This window comes from Oncorhynchus mykiss, chromosome 13 (genome assembly GCF_013265735.2).
Source record: "Oncorhynchus mykiss isolate Arlee chromosome 13, USDA_OmykA_1.1, whole genome shotgun sequence".
Classification (NCBI taxonomy): domain Eukaryota; kingdom Metazoa; phylum Chordata; class Actinopteri; order Salmoniformes; family Salmonidae; genus Oncorhynchus; species Oncorhynchus mykiss.
The window spans coordinates 46,321,684-46,338,643 of NC_048577.1; the positions used below are offsets into that span (position 1 = coordinate 46,321,684).

Sequence of the window (16,960 nt, forward strand, 5' to 3'; positions counted from 1 at the left end):
GACTTGTGCAGTGGACAGTCAATGGGATCTACATGCCAGAAGGACATCCTCAAGCCATGCTGTATTTTTCTTATCTACCATGACTTCCATGACCAAGGGGTTTCTAGCCTTCAGTTTGAAGGACGCAGGTGCACCCTCAGTCGCTCTTCTTCATTTTGAAGGGAAAATTTGTGGCGTACAATTTGTGGCGTACATTTTGCAGTTTGTGTTTAATTATGTAGAAAAACTGAGATTTCACACCAAAAACAGGAAGCAGAGAAACCACTGTAACCAGCTTTTCAGTTTAACCAGGACTTTGGGTAGAGAGGGACCACACCAAGAATTACTCAGGGAGAATTCAATTCCAATCAATGTGCTTTTTCTGCACACTTTCCCATTTTCTCTTCTTTCCTCTACTTTCCCTCTAAATATGCCTGTTTGGTCCTCATTAAAGTATTTATTATTTATTATTTTAATTTATTATATAAATATGTTGTGACAGTTGATTTTGATTTACTCAGTTTGGAATGTATATTTTATATGGAGGTCTGGAATGAAGATCATGGAGGAGAATCAGACCAGATTAACATGTAAGATGGTTGTCAGTTTCATCAGATGCATCAGATACTCAACTTAAGTCTGATTGGCAGGATCAGTGTTTGGCACACTCCTGTTGCTCCCCATCCTCCCAGCCATGTTCAACTCTGTTCCTCCAACTAGACATGTTCCTCCTACAGAGAGATGTAATGAATTCAGGGTTATTGCGTTATGCGTTATTGATGTTGTCTCAGAGAGGATCAGTATTTGTCTTTGACAGTGAGAATGGTCTACTGAACAGTCTAGTCTCTTCATGATAGACTCGTTAGCTCTCAAGCTGTTGCATCTTGAGATGGCTGAGGGACCGTATGTGTTGTGGGGGAGGGGCTTTGCCTGGGCCAGTCCTGAAAGCGGGAAGCAGGTGGAGTCTTCAGGAAGCCTGTCTTTTCCTGGACCTCTACTCCACAGAAGGAGAGGCTGCGGCTCGTTGGAAGGGGGAAGGCTTTGTGTGCCATTCCTTATTAAACAAAAGGCTTCTTCCGTTCTGAGTCTCAGTGACGACAGCACTCCACCCAGCAGCCTGTCCCTGCCCCCTTTTTTTACTCACTGATTGGACTGGCTAATACAGCACTCTACACCTCCCCTCTTGATACTAGCCATCCCGGATCCGGGATCGTGAATACAGCCTCAAGCTCATTACCATAACGCAACGTTAACTATTCATGAAAATCGCAAATGAAATGAAATAAATATGCTAGCTCTCAAGTTTAGCCTTTTGTTAACAACACTGTCATCTCAGATTTTCAAAATATGCTTTTCCACCATAGCAAAACAAGCATTTGTGTAACAGTATTGATAGCTAGCGTAGCTAGCGTAGCATTTAGCGGGCAACATTTTCACAAAAACAAGAAAAGCATTCAAATAAAATCATTTACCTTTGAAGAACTTTGAATGTTTCAATAAGGAGACTCTCAGTTAGATAGCAAATGTTCAGTTTTTCAAAAAATATTCTTTGTGTAGGAGAAATCGCTCAGTTTTGTTCAAAACCGAAAAAATAAATAAATAAATAAATTCAGTCATCAAAACGCCGAACTTTTTTCCAAATTAACTCCATAATATCGACTGAAACATGGCAAACGTTGTTTAGAATCAATCCTCAAGGTGTTTTTCACATATCTCTTCGATGATATATCATTCGTGGAAGTCTTCTTTCTCCTCTGAATCCCATGGAAGAATGCTTGCAGCTGAAGATTACGCACCAATTTCGACAAAGGACACCGGGCGGACACCTGGTAAATGTAGTCTCTTATGGCCAATCTTCCAATGATATGCCTACAAATACGTCACAATGCTGCAGACACCTTAGGGAAACGGCAGAAAGTGTAGGCTCGTTCCTGGCGCATTCACAGCCATATAAGGAGACAATGGAAAACAGCGCCTCAGAAATTTTGCTAATTTCCTGTTTGAAGTTTCATCTTGGTTTCGCCTGTAGCATCAGTTCTGGGGCACTCACAGACAATATCTTTGCAGATTTGGAAACGTCAGAGTGTTTTCTTTCCAAAGCTGTCAATTATCTGCATAGTCGAGCATCTTTTCGTGACAAAATATTGCGCTTAAAACGGGAACGTTTTTCATCCAAAAATGAAATACTGCCCCCAGAGGTTCAAGAGGTTAAGACTGCAATCAACTTACATAAGACAAAGGCTATTGGTCATTCATGACTGCTCTGTGTTGATGTAGTGTGTGTGTGTGATTGGCTGATGGATTCTAGAATCTCTATTATTCAGTGGAAGTTTACATACACTTAGGTTGGAGTCATTAAAACTTGTTTTTCAAACACTCCACAAATTTCGTGTTAACAAACTATAGTTTTGGCAAGTCGGTTAGGACATCTACTTTGTGCATGACACGTCATTTTTCCAACAATAGTTTACAGACAGATTATTTCTCTTATAATTCACTGTATCACAATTTCAGTGGGTGAGAAGTTTACATACACTACGTTGACTGTGCTTTTAAATAGCTTGGAAAATTCCAGAAAATGATGTCATGGCTTTAGAAGCTTCTGATAGGCTAATTGACATCATTTGAGTCAATTGGCGGTGTACCTGTGGATGTATTTCAAAGCCTACCTTTAAACTCAGTGCCTCTTTGCTTGACATCATGGGGAAAATCTAAAGAAATCAGCCAAGACCTCCACAAGTCTGGTTCATCCTTGGGAGCAATTTCCAAACGCCTGAAGGTACCACGTTCATCTGTACAAACAATAGTATGCAAGTATAAACACCATGGGACCACCCAGCCATCATACTTCTCAGGAAGGAGACGCGTTCTGTCTCCTAGAGATGAACATACTTTGGTGCGAAAAGTGCAAATCAATCCCAGAATAACAGCAAAGTACCTTGTGAAGATGCTGGAGGAAACAAGTACAAAAGTATCTATATCCACAGTATAACGAGTCCTATATTGACATAACCTGAAAGGCTGCTCAGCACGAAAGAAGCCACTGCTCCAAAACTGCCATAAAAAAGCCAGACTACGGTTTGCAACTGCACATGGGGACAAAGATCGTACTTTATGGAGAAATGTCTTCTAGTCTGATGAAACAAAGAATAGAACTGTTTGGCCATAATGACCATCGTTATGTTTGGAGGTTAAAAGGGGGATGCTTACAAGCTGAAGAACACCATCCCAACTGTGAAGCACGGGGGTGGCAGCATCATGTTGTGAGGGTGCTTTGCTGCAGGAGGGACTGGTGCACTTCACAAATAGATGGCATCATGAGGAAGTAACATTTTGTGGATATTGAAGCCACATTCTAAGACATCAGTCGTCAGGAAGTTAAAGCTTGGTCGCAAATGGGACTTCCAAATGGACAATGACCCCAAGCATACTTCCGTTGTGGCAAAATGATTTAAGGACAACAAAGTCAAGGTATTGGAGTGGCCATCACAAAGCCCTGACCTCAAACCTATAGAAAATCTGTGGGCAGAATTGAAAAAGCGTGAAACCTGACTCAGTTACAGCAGCTCTGTCAGGAGGAATGGGCCAAAATTCACCAAACTTATTGTGGGAAGCAAGTTAAACAATATAAAGGCAATGCTACCAAACACTAATTGAGTGTATGTACACTTCTGACCCACTCGGAATGTGATGAAAGAAATAAAAGCTGAAATAAATCATTATCTCTATTATTATTCTGACATTTCACATTCTTAAAATAAAGTGGTGATCCTAACTGACCTAAGACGGAATGTTTACTTGGATGTCAGGAATTGAGAAAAACTGAGTTTAAATGTATTTGGCTAAGGTGAATGTAAACTTCCAACTTCAACTGTAGGTGTCAATCAAAGTCTTGTCAAAAGTGTATTTGGAAAAACTGATTACGTCAATAATCATATTGGCCAATAGGAGGAGTATGGGGTTGTTGGGTCAGAGAGACATTGATTATGATTGTGTCATTTGTTTGGCTCCTGTTCTATATGTGTGCTGTATTTAACTCTGCACCTACATTCCCTGAGGCTTTGTAAAACTCTGTGAAAGGTCCCCTTACTAAAAAAAGACACTACTTGTGTTCTCCTACCGACGGATGGGAGTAGCTGGACTTGGTCGAGTTTTTTCCTGGATGACAATACAGTGCTATGTCTTCCTGTCATCTCAGAGAGGCAGGAGGACAGGGGTCACCTCCCAGCCTGCTATTGTCCTGCCCTGGTCTCACTGGGCTGACTGGGCTCACACAACACAGGGGCCGGGCCCTCAGGAACTGCCCTTCCTCAGGCCGGGGTAGTGGCTCCATGCCTCCTGGCTCCTGCCTTGCCCCTCCCAGTCCTCCCTACACCAACACAGCTTCAGTCACATGCTCTGTACACCCTCCTATTCTGACCGGACTCCTTTCCGTACTCTGGTGTAATTTTAGTCTGATTTGATCATCAATGTCGGAGTCATGGTCTTAAATGTAGCCTATTACTGCATTTCATACCATATCAGCATACTGGGCATATGGGAAGGGGAAGGAAGGGAAATGGAAGGGGGTATCTAGTCAGTTGGCACAACTGAATCCATTCAACTGAAAAGTGTCTTCCGCATTTAACCCAGCCCCTTCACGCTCACGTCAGTTGTAGTTGGGGGTTAACTGTCTTGATCAATGGCTTGGAGAATCAAACCAGCGACCTTTCGGTTACTGGCCCAATACTTCTAGGCTACCTGCCGCCCGATATTGGGATGTATTAGATATTAATGGCAAAGGAAAAATGTGAATCATTTCATGTAAGTTCTGTGAATGTGATTCATTGTCTTAGCACAGGAAACCAGGAGAGCGGAAGGAGAAAGTAGATTCTCCAGCAGGCTAATATTCAACTAACGGTGTTTCATGTCTTCATCAGGACGTGCAGAGTGAGCTGAGGCCGCGTCTGTGTGTGATCAAGAAGGGGCCTCATGGCTACGGCTTCAACCTGCACAGTGAGAAGGCCAGACCAGGCCAGTACATCAGAGCAGTGGATGAGGACTCACCTGCACAGAGGTCAGGCCTGCTGGCCAAGGACATGATAGTACAGGTAACTAGCTCACCTTTGACCTCTGGCATCATACTGTATTATTATTATTATTATTCCATGTATAGTAATAGTACATTACTATTGTTAGTAGTATTCAATGCACAGTACTATTATTACTGTATAGTAGTAAATGGAATAATATTGTATTAATGAAAATAATTATGTTTGTCATGCAAGCTTTTCTAAAACTACGGGACTTGTCTTTAATGGCCTTGGCACAATTCAGTCATGTTGAAGTTGAAGTGTGGAGTGAGGAGGACTGTGAGTGGTAGTAACAGTCTCTGTGTGGGGTCCTAATCTCATAGGAGGGGAGAGGTGGACACTGTCACTGGGAGTTAGCTCAGACTGGGATAATCCAGCTTTGTCACTGGTGACTTGTCTGCACTCCACCACCCCAGTCTATCCTGCTCATTACTCACTACTGTAGAGCAGGGTGGGTGGGTGTGTATTGTCAGAGGTGTGTATGGCTGCCTGGCTGCCCTCATTCTACTCTAGCCACGTTTGCAAATGAGTTTCTGCTATTCCCCAGCAGCCATGTGAGACTGCCATAGAAAAGGAGAGAGGGAAGAGAGGAGAGTTGAATGCTTGAGACAGAGAGGGGGTTCCATTCCCCAGCAGGCCCCACACTCCCACCACCCACTGAGGACTGTATTCTTTCTGTTAAATGGACAGCTATTGTTACTGCCGAAGCACGTATTGTTTGGTCTCCTTCCTGGGACTGTGGTAGACAGGCAGGCCCACCCTATGACCGACACAGATACACACACATGCACGCATTACACTCATGTGCATACACACGTACACACCCACAGACACGTAATCATTTAGATTTTTTTTAATGTAAACTTTATTTAATTAGGCAAGTTACGTACACGTACACACACATGCACACACACAAAGATACACATGCACACATGCGCGCGCACACACACACACACACACACACACACACACACACACACACACACACACACACACACACACACACACACACACACACACACACACACACACACACACACACACACACACACACACACACACACACACACCTGCACAAAATACACACTTAGAGCTCACAGAACCCACACATACAAAGTACACACATGCTATCTCAGCAGTGGTCCTCAGAATGTTCAGCTGTCTGGGGAACAGATGACATTATGACATATGCTGGGCCAATGGCCTGATGGCTGAGATGGTGTTGCTAGCACTCTCTGGCTACTAGCAGTTGTTGCTATCCAAGAACCTACTGTATGAAGAGAAAGGAAATTAGAATGTTTTTGCACCCCATTATGTTTTCTCTGAATTGTACACTGTTCTCTTCAGCAATGTTTCATTTGTATTCAGACTGCGTACTACGGATTCTTATGCAACAGTGAAGAGTTTGACACTCATTTCTCAAGCCCCTGGGAGAGCTTCACTTCCTCTCTGTGTGTGTGCAGCAGCATATTCTGTGTTTGTGTGGAGAGACAGGATTTCCTGCTGGACAACAGACTGATAGTATTGAAAACGGAGTCCTAGCTTTGATAAACAGGCTATCGTCCTCGTTGTGAGAACAATGGAAATATGCAAGAAATAGTTTCCCATAAATAGTTAGTTACTTTGAACAAACTATGGTGCTGATGTGAAAGGGAAACCTGTAGGTTTAGGCAGTTGGACTTGCCTTTACCGTTTTGACTTGGTAAACTATAGTTACACTACTTATACAACTAAGGAGTTAATGCTTCATGAGCTGATTTGTGCAGACATGACTCTTGTGTCTGTGTGTTTTGAAGTTCCTTACACTCTCTCTCCTCCTCTTTCCCCTCTGTCTCTCTCCCCATCTATCTCTCCGTCTCTCCCCCTCTCTCCCCTCTCTCTCTCCCTATCTATCTCTCCGTCTCTCCCCCTCTCACTCTCTCTGTCTCTCTCCCCATCTATCGCTCCGTCTCTCCCCCTCTCACCCTCTCTGTCTCTCTCCCCATCTATCTCTCTGTCTCTCCCCTCTCTCCCCTCTGTCTCTCCCCCTCTCTCCCCACTCTCTCTCCCCCTCTCTCCCCTCTGTCTCTCTCTCCCCATCTATCTCTCCGTCTCTCCCCCTCTCTCCCCTCTGTCTCTCTCTCCCCATCTATCTCTCCGTCTCTCCCCCTCTCTCCCCTCTGTCTCTCTCCCCATCTATCTCTCCGTCTCTCCCCCTCTCTCCCCTCTGTCTCTCTCCCCATCTATCTCTCCGTCTCTCCCCCTCTCTCCCCTCTGTCTCTCTCCCCATCTATCTCTCCGTCTCTCCCCCTCTCTCCCCTCTGTCTCTCTCCCCATCTATCTCTCCGTCTCTCCCCCTCTCTCTCCAGGTGAATGGTATGACAGTGGAGGGAAAGCAGCACTCGGAGGTGGTGGCAGCCATCAAGTCTGGTGGTGAGGAGACCTCTCTACTGGTTGTGGACACAGACACAGATGCCTTCTTCAGGAGGTGCAGAGTCACTCCCACCCCAGAACACATCACAGGTGAGACCAGAGATCTACAAGAAAGGGCCAGAACTCAGTGGATGCAGTTTGATTAGTGATCCTTTCTAGAGACATACGTGTCCAAGCATTCACACACAATGGACGTTATCAGCTTCCACGTTCCTCACTGTGTGTGTGAAGGACAGACCTCTGAAGCCCCTCACTCACACGATGCCTGACGGACATGGGAATTGTTATCAGATCTGAGTTAGCCTCACAGTGTAGGAAGCTGTTTTGCCTCTGCAATCACCTCATCATTTTTTTTATCTAACCTTTATTTAACTAGGCAGGTAATAATTAAACCACTTACTTCTCCTTTAACAGCCTCATTCAAGGTCTATAGTCCCCAGAGGTTTCTCTCTCAGGCCTGATCTCGTACCCCCTTGTCCCCCTGTCCTTGGTAAACACTAACAGATTAAGGGTCTGTCTGACTGCTTGGCCAGGCTCCTCTGCTCCTCTCTCTCTGCCAAGGAACACAGACACAGAGACACACAGATACTGAGCTCATCTCATTTCCTGTCCCCTCACGTTGTTTGCTCGAGGTACAACATCCTAACTCTTAGGTACGGATCTAGAATCAGCTTAACTTCCCTGAATGTCAACCACTATTAGGGGCTAAATGCAAACTTCCCCCAACAACCACTGAGCTCTTCACAAAGAGAAGGCTGTTGTACCTCTGAAAGCCCCTAGAGGGAGCCACAGCCTGTAAATTGACTCCAGTGCTGGAGAGTCTGGCTGAAGGTTGGCATTTATTGTCATGAATTTTGCCCTGGAGGCAGCTCTGCGGAGTAGTCACTAGCTGGCACAGCCTCATCAGATTTTTCACCTAACCTTAACCATAACCTCAACCACACTGCTAACCCTAACCTTAAAATAAGACCTTAAAAGCACATCTTTGCTTTCATACATATTTACAATATAGTTAATAATTACTTTGTAGCTGGCCCATCTAGCGGGAATCGTTTGGTTCTGCCTCCAAGGCAAGATTCATGACAATAAACGTCAAGCTGCGTTTGGCTTGGGAGGCCAACTGTGCCCAAGTAACACTTGTTGAAACAGGGCGGTGGCCCATGACAGCACTTGGCTGGCTACTCTGAGTGCCATTCTGATGCCAACGGCCTCATAGAACGATGATGCCAGACCAGCCGACGCTATGACAACCATATGGGTGTGGAGGAAATCGGTGCCCTCTGTGTCTGGGACATGCATATTAGTCAGTGTGTGTGCTGAAAACACCCCACACACACCACCCCACACACACCACCCCACCCCCCACACACCACCCCACACACACCACCCCACACACACCACCCCCCACACACCACCTCACACACACCACCCCCCACACACCACCTCACACACACCACCCCCCACACACCACCTCACACACACCACCTCACACACACCACCCCACACACACCACCTCACACACACCACCCCACACACACCACCTCACACACACCACCCTGCCCCAGACTGCCTTTATATTTCCTCTGCTTGAAGCTCTGCCCTAAACAACAGCTGCTGTCTGATCAGGCCAAAGATACTGTTTATTAAAAAGGTCTGTGCCTCTGAGTGAACCGTATTAATAAGATGGTGGGTAGAAGTAGACAATGTTTATTTTTCATTTAACTAGGCAAGTCAGTTAAGAACAAATTCTTATTTATAATGACAGCCTAGGAACAGTGGGTTAATTGCCTTGTTCAGGGGCAGAACAACATATGTTTAACTTGTCAGCTCTGGGATTTGATCTAGCAACCTTTCGGTTACTGGCCCAACGCTCTAACCTACCTGCCGCCCCTGTCAGTTAGGGTCTTCCATGCTATTTGACCTAACTGGGAGTTTTATGCTTCTTTAGTGCGCCAATAAAAATACAGTAGCTGCTTTGTTGTGATAAGAATGTCCTCTGTTTTACATGGAGGAATGTGGTTGTGTTCTGAGTCCACACTGGTTGTTGAGACAAGCATTTCACCTGCAATAACATCTGCTAAAGATGTGTATGTGACCAATAACATTTGATTTGATTTGACAGCTATCCATTGGCACGGTTACACCTCCAAGTTGACTGATGATTGACATGCTGTGTCCTCTCCTCTGAATGAGTATAGTGAAGCAGTAAAAGGAGATATAACTCCTGTTCTATCCAGGGGGATATATGGTCAGGTCTTAGTCCTATCTAACTTCCTTTGGTTTCTGCTATCGGCTTCTAAATCTGACTGAAAAATGCCCAACAGGAGCAAAATTCCATTGAGGCGTTGCCCAGGTAACTGCTCTCTCGTGTTGCTCACTCAGAGGGCACCTGACCACCTTGACTTTGGTACACACTCAAGCACGTACACGCACACACATACATGTGTGCTCGAACACGTGGCCAGACACACACACACACACACACACACACACACACACACACACACACACACACACACACACACACACACACACACACACACACACACACACACACACACACACACACACACACACACACACACACACACACATGGATGGACACACACTCCCCTCTCGCCACCCCTCTGGCCAGCACTTGTGTTTGGTTTCCAAGGCGCTGGCTCCAAGTGGCCTCTCAGCCTGTAGTGTTAGCTGTATTGGGACTGAAGAGCCTCTTGTCCATGTGCAAACAGTGAGGAGGGACCCAAGGAGCACAGAGGCAGCTTCAACAGGTTTCAGAACAGCCCAGGGGGACGCAGACCAGAGGGACCCAAGGAGCACAGAGGCACATAGAGGCAGCTTCAACAGGTTTCAGAACAGCCCAGGGGGACGCAGACCAGGGTCAGGCTATCTTTAGATGATAACAGGTTACTATTTTAGTTCTTGCCGTTTATCTGTCTGTCTGTCTGTGTGAGAGGAGTTGAAGCATGGAAGGTAAGGGTCCGTCTTAGTAGTCCACCAGCTCCGACCAGGGGTCAGTTGTTCATCAGTCAACTCTATCTGTTTTAGATAGACACACGGGTTTAGATATAGTGTATTGTCTTTCTGTGGTTGACTTAGCCAAGTGAAAACCATTCCTTAATATCCTTGTGACAGGGTTAGAGGACAGTTTCTTACCAGGGCTATTTGATATAGGTAGGCCACTAGGGTACTGGGTTTCATATGCAGCAGCTTGTTTGGACGTGATGATGCGTGGCAGGTAACCAGGGTCAGAGAACATCTCTGTGAAGATGAACCCTGTTTGAATAATGGATGACCTACACATACCTGCGCTATGTAACAGAGTAGGTGTCGCTGTGATGAAACCTGAACTGGATAGGAGCCGTTCTCTGGAGCAGGGATATGAGTCACTCTGGAATTCTGTTCTGGTGTTTGACGGAGGTGTGACAGTTTCAGGATATTTAGGACTGACTATAAGATTGGAGAATTGCCATGATTAGATGTTGTTGAATGGTTGTGAACAGCTGGTATGGAGGAGGGAGTGTGAGTTTGTGTGGAGTCCATGACTGAGCAGTGTTCTCTTCTGCTTTCAGGATCTTTGCCTGAGCCTGTCGTCAACGGAGACATGGAAGAGACGGTAAGACTTGGATGCCAAATACCTTATTGACCTAATATCATACAAAACTAACATTTCACACACACACAGACAGACAGACAGACAGACAGACAGACAGACCGGTCAGCCCCTAGAAATAAAACACTGTGGATTAACTGCTTCTGCTTTGGCACTGACAGGCACCCTATCAGCTGATCATTCATAGGGAGTGGACTAGTATTATTTTATAGGACTGTAGAGTGTGTGTATTGCTTCATATAATTTATTTTGTGTTGGTTGGTTCTCACTCTCCCTCCAGCTCACTCATTAATGAATAAAACAGACTGTTTCCAGCAGGCAGGCTGGCCCAGGCAGGCTGGCCCAGGCAGGGGAGGGTATCTTACTCTCAGTGTTGATATTATATGTAAATCCTGTGTAATCTGAATACATTCACTCAGGAAGCCAGGAGAGCAGTCTACCCTGACAGAACAGAACCAGGTTCAGGTGTCTGTAAAATATACAATACCAGAACTAGTGTAGCCCTCAATAGTATGCTCAGAGCCTGGTAGACGGGTATAGAGGGTTCACATGGTGAATGGATAACAAGAAGCTGAAAGCAAAACACTGTTGTTTAGGCATGGAGTGTTCAGCAGCACCATGTTAATCCTTCTGAGGTATTTGTGCATAATCCCTTAGTAAGGCGACAGGCCAGCCCACACCTACCCCCTACTGTACTGTAGACTCAGGAACAGAGAGAGAGATCTGGCATATGATAGCAGATAGTATTATCTGGGGATTCTCTATTGTGTGTTGTGATATAATCTAGATATGGTCAGTGATTTGGAGGCTTGCCAAACAGGCAGATAAACCCAGAGTCAGGCCACTGGCCACAAACCGAAGAAGAAGATTTCATTAGGTTAACTCCACTACATTATTACTATGCTAATAGACTTCATATGTAAAGAAGACAGGCGCAGATCAGTAGTGAGACCCTAGTCCTCAGTCATTGACCATCATTTTAACCCCCAAATCTAACAGTCAAAACATTGGATTTAAGTGAGAGGGGAGGCAGGGTTGAGAGGTGAGGGAAAGGCAGAGAGAGAGAGAGGAGTTGAGAGGTTGTAGAGAGGTTAGGGTGGGGTCACTCTCCAATGGGGATGGTAGAAAGCGGATGTTTCCGGGTTTTCAGGGATGCAGTATTTTCAACCTAACTTCTGTTTCCCCTGAAAAGCAGAATGTTTTTTTACGCCTGCTATCTTAGATTAGGGTGAGGTAGGCACTGACATGGCAGAACAGGGTGATTGGGTCTTCTCTAATGCTCTGACCCCAGTAGGCTCTAGTAAACGGCTGCTGCTGCCTCTACTGGCCTAGGGAGACATATCATACAACTTCCCAACCAGCATGGTCAGACTGTGTGTGTATGGGGCACAGGCAAGTCTGCCTCCCTGTGGGCAAACATAATATTGCAGCCAGACTCTCCATGGGAGAGTTCTCTCAAACTTGACCCCCACTTTCGGCTACTTGTATTTGATCTGATTTGTTGCTTGCTGTCTGTGTGTCCACTGCAGGCGAATGGAAATGGAAAACTGGCCAAAGAGGTGGAGCAGGACTCTAAGCTGTCAATCAGCCCGTCTCCAAGCAACACCTCCTCCAACGCCTCACTCACAACCCCACCCACAGAGGTAAGTCCCGTCCTGAAAACACATGTGAAGCAGCATTATAAAGCAGCTGAAGTCTCATGATCTGAATGTGTATCCATCTATACAGTAATGTATAGTGTCTATTATTTGAGCACTCTTGTAAAATAGGCTTTACTACAATATCAAAATATCAATTTCTTCTCTCACTAGCCTCGTTTATACTTGGTGTTAACATGTGTCCTTTGTCGTGATCTTATCCACATTCTTATTGGGCCCACACTGTAGCCGTTGCATCTACATCTCTTATCCCTCTATTGTGTCCACATTGTGACCAGTTGTGACCTGTATGAAAATGATTTGACAGATATTCTTTCAAGATAATATGTATTTATTTTAAGATACATTGATGCCATAAGTCAATGGCGTCACCTGTCAATTATCTTAGAGGGCGAGATAATGATTTAAATGGTTTCACTCTCCAGATCTGTTTACACTTGCGTGTGTGACGCAAGATCAGATCACAATGTGTCTTTTAGTCATCTACACCTGTCTAAATATGCTGGCAAAATCAGAATGCGGACAAGATCAGTACAAAGTACTCATGTTTAGAACCAGGTATAAACAGGGCTTGTGTCTCTTGTGCTTTCTATCTCTACTTCTACTCCTCTCTCACACTATTTTTTTAACCCCTCTCTCTCCTCCCTGGTTGGTCAGTTGTCTGAGCCAGTGATCGTGGGCGCCATCCCGGGTCTGAACCTGTCCCTGCAGCAGGTTAAGGAGCGTGCTCACCAGAAACGCTCCAACAAGAGGGCCCCGCCCATGGACTGGAGCAAGAAAAATGAACTGTTCAGCAACCTGTAGAGAGAGCACCTCGCCCTGCACACACCCACATACAGTAGACACTCACAGAGAGGTCAGTGAAGGAGAGAGAGGGGTTGTTCTAAGCCCCATGTTTTCTATGACTCATTAAAACCAGCAGTTTAACTATTGGTGAGGGAGAATACAGGTATATGTATGTAAAATATATACACACATATTTGTATTATATTCCAGATGCTATAAATGATGTGCTAACAATATCTAGACGAAAATGCCAATGTTGGAAAGGAAACAGCTGCATCAGATAAGAATCTTTGTATTGTGATTTGAAAATCAATTTTTAATTATTCCATTTCACGTGTCGAAGTGGTTGTGTGTGTGTGTTTTGTACCTGGGTGTATATGCCCAGAAGACCCTGGAAGTCCCTGCTGGTCATAGCCTGGTGCCTGTCGGTATAGTGGAGTAGGTCTCTCTTATGGCCATTCCTCTACACGTTAATCAGTCATTAAAACACATTAAACAATATTTTTGAATGGGACCAGCCACTTACATATCCATCCAGTCTATCACCTTTCAGGGACCAAATAGCAAGCCTCTTCACACTTCCAGTCAGATGCAAATGTCTTTCATGTAGCTGAGCTTTGGGTCAGTCGAGCTTCAGAAAGAAATTGGCTTCTGACTGGAAGTGTGCGGAGACTTTCTCATGTTTCTCCAGTTTTTGCCTTCAGCACCTTCACTAATCAGCTCTGGGTGTGTGGTAGATTCTATTATCTGCAAACCTTTTAGGGACCAAAACACCTGAAGAACGACAACCACAGTCAGTCAGTCAGTCAGTCATTGGGGAACGACATGTTGGTGCAGTGTCCATCCATACCAGTCTAACTTCAGTAAATGTGAAGGCTGAAACACTTCTGTCCATAGCATTGCCATTACCACTGTATATTGTGATACTTTTCATTTCAGAGTTTTTCTTTATGGCCATTGTCAAAATGCTTTGAGGTTTTTACGTTTACGTAGATGTACTTAAACATAATTTCTTTCTTTAATAAGAATATAAATGTCTGCGCTTCACTAGATTTTGTGTATGTTCAGTATTGAGAATGACAGTGAGATTCACTATTTTGACTATTGAATTGTTTGGGGGTGTTATCATTCTCTTTAACTGTTCATGTTATTTCTATACTGTATTAAATTGTAGATCTCACCATTGTTGTCCCATGACTCTCCATTTAAATTACGACTACAGTAACATACATGTTAGGAATCTATGTTTGTGCTATGAAGGTGTAGATGAAATGCACCCACTCTTAAAAGGCTTCTGGATATTTAAATCCATAAATGAATGAGAGAAGTCAACAGAATCAGACTTGAATATTTAATGGTTAACTGTAACCAGATGAAGACCCAGCTGGATGAAAAAGGACAGATGTTGATAACTCAAGACAGTATAATATATATCCACAGAGCCATCTTAAATAAGGTGCCTCTAGCAGGTCTCAGTTCCGTCTGAGACACACAGACCTCTTTCACATTCACGCAAGGCTCTCCTTCACCTCACCTCTTCCACTGTTCCTTCTTCCATAACACAGAGTCAGGTGTGTGTGTTTAATGTGACAGCAGCTTGAACTGAATAGGTGGGACATTCCTGAGAAGGACAGAGATGAAACCCAGGTTACAGCCAGGGATCACATTCACACTGAAATGACACAAACATTTACAGTAGAGGACACTACACAATCATACAAGTCAGGGTTAATGATTTGAAAGTTCATGAGGAAGACAGAAACACATCATAGAAGAGTTCATTCCCCCTGCTAGAAGTACTGTAGCATGCCCAAATATGGAACATAGCCATATAATGTTGGGTGGACAGGGGAATAAAATACCATTTTTGATAACCATGTAGATATTAATTTCATTCATGTTACAATAAGGAAGACCAGAACCCCTTAACAATGGTTCTGCATTTTCTGGAAATATTGAAAATATTGAAGGAAAATCTGTACAAAGAACTTTGGTTGAATATGATTCTGCTCCCAGATATACCTATAAGTATACAATATACATATTTAGATACTCTCATTTAAATACTAGTTGGACTAATCTACATTAAAATGTTTGTTTTTCTTTTAAAAATAGTGTACATTATTAATATCTTGCATGTCATCCCTCGGCTGTACAAATCACGTATAACTCCTTATACTAACAGTGTGGACAGTGACGATAGCTAAATATGCTTTGAAAAGCAAAGGTCTTCTTCCCTTTTGTATAAACAATATCATCCAGCACTTTTACATGTTTTACATAAAAACAGAAATGATATAGCATCTAGTCATTCTGTATTACTAAAGAATGATTACTAAAGATTTTAACAGCACAAACGTACTGGCACCTTGCCTTGAGGAAGACAAACCCTTTCATTGTGGTCAACTTGGTAGAAAATGGATAAAATACAAGAGTATTGAAAATATCAACAAGGTCCAATTGAAATGGTCAGACATGGTGAAACATAAAGGTCAAATGACTGATACAGTGTCTAATACAAATGGTAGTGTATGGTAATATTCTGTCTAGGAATGGTTCCTCTATAGGCCAGGATAAAAACACTTCTCCCCATTGTCTCTCTCTCTCTCCCTCTACGGCCAAACAATGACTTTACACAGAGGTGGAGACTGAGAAAGGAGGGGAAGAAAGGCACACCAACATGACAAAGAAATGGAGGATGTTGGGTAGAATAAAAAGGACAACACAGTTTAACTCGTGCTGTATGAAACAACCCAATACAACAGTGTACTGGTACAGTATGTTGTCCATCTCTCATGTATCTACAGTCAACAACAGGGTTGTTGTGACTGATGGCAAAGCACTGTAGAGCAGAGTTAAGTGCTGGTGTTGAAAGGAGAGGAAGTGGCAACATGGAGGCAGGGAGTAGGGAGATGGATCCACACTGTTCATTAAAACCATCCCACTCCATGGCACATCCTACAATGTAGTCCCATATGTTTTCTGTTAGTCTGGTGGTGGGGGTTGGTCTGTAGTTTGAAGGGCGTCGGGGTCGGAGATAACACTTAGGTGGGGTGACCTGCTCCATTCTCCCTCTCATGGTCATTAGTACTTCCTGAGGTGAAGGGTCAAGGGTCAGTGGGCTGGTCAGTGGAGTGGATAGAGGGCTTAGTCCAGCATGGCATCTAGCTGGTCAGCAAGGTCATCAAACATGTTGCCAATGTCATCCAGAATGTTGCCCGCTGACTTCACTGTGTTAGCCCCACTGTCAGGAGGAGGTGGAAAAAGACGCAGGGTTTAGTCATGGAGATAGATAGAGGACTCTAGTGCTCAAAAACCTGTTTTATCAAGGGCAGTGCCATTGAGGACTTTCACCATTTTGAAGTAGTCAAATATGGGTTAAGGAAGGATCACATAATTCCATCCAGGTCATCAGGTGGGACCTGAGCAAACATTCC

At 44.2% G+C, this 16,960-nt stretch overlaps 2 protein-coding genes across 9 annotated transcripts in view; one reads left to right on the forward strand and one right to left on the reverse strand.

Moving 5' to 3' along the window:
• The window catches only part of LOC110485193 (Na(+)/H(+) exchange regulatory cofactor NHE-RF1), a 33,636-nt gene extending 18,933 nt beyond the window's left edge, over positions 1 to 14,703 (forward strand). The window contains exons 2-6 of the mRNA XM_036941296.1: positions 4,899 to 5,069; positions 7,400 to 7,553; positions 11,039 to 11,082; positions 12,609 to 12,722; positions 13,395 to 14,703. Coding sequence (XP_036797191.1) covers positions 4,899 to 5,069; positions 7,400 to 7,553; positions 11,039 to 11,082; positions 12,609 to 12,722; positions 13,395 to 13,541 — 630 coding nt within the window. The 3' untranslated portion in view covers positions 13,542 to 14,703. The remainder of the gene's footprint in view (positions 1 to 4,898; positions 5,070 to 7,399; positions 7,554 to 11,038; positions 11,083 to 12,608; positions 12,723 to 13,394) is intronic.
• Positions 14,704 to 14,860: 157 nt separating this feature from the next.
• The window catches only part of LOC110486575 (caskin-2), an 85,838-nt gene continuing 83,738 nt past the window's right edge, over positions 14,861 to 16,960 (reverse strand). For all 8 annotated transcript variants that reach the window (XM_036941290.1, XM_036941292.1, XM_036941291.1 and 5 more), the window contains one exon: positions 14,861 to 16,767. In XM_036941290.1, coding sequence (XP_036797185.1) covers positions 16,671 to 16,767 — 97 coding nt within the window. In that variant the 3' untranslated portion in view covers positions 14,861 to 16,670. The remainder of the gene's footprint in view (positions 16,768 to 16,960) is intronic.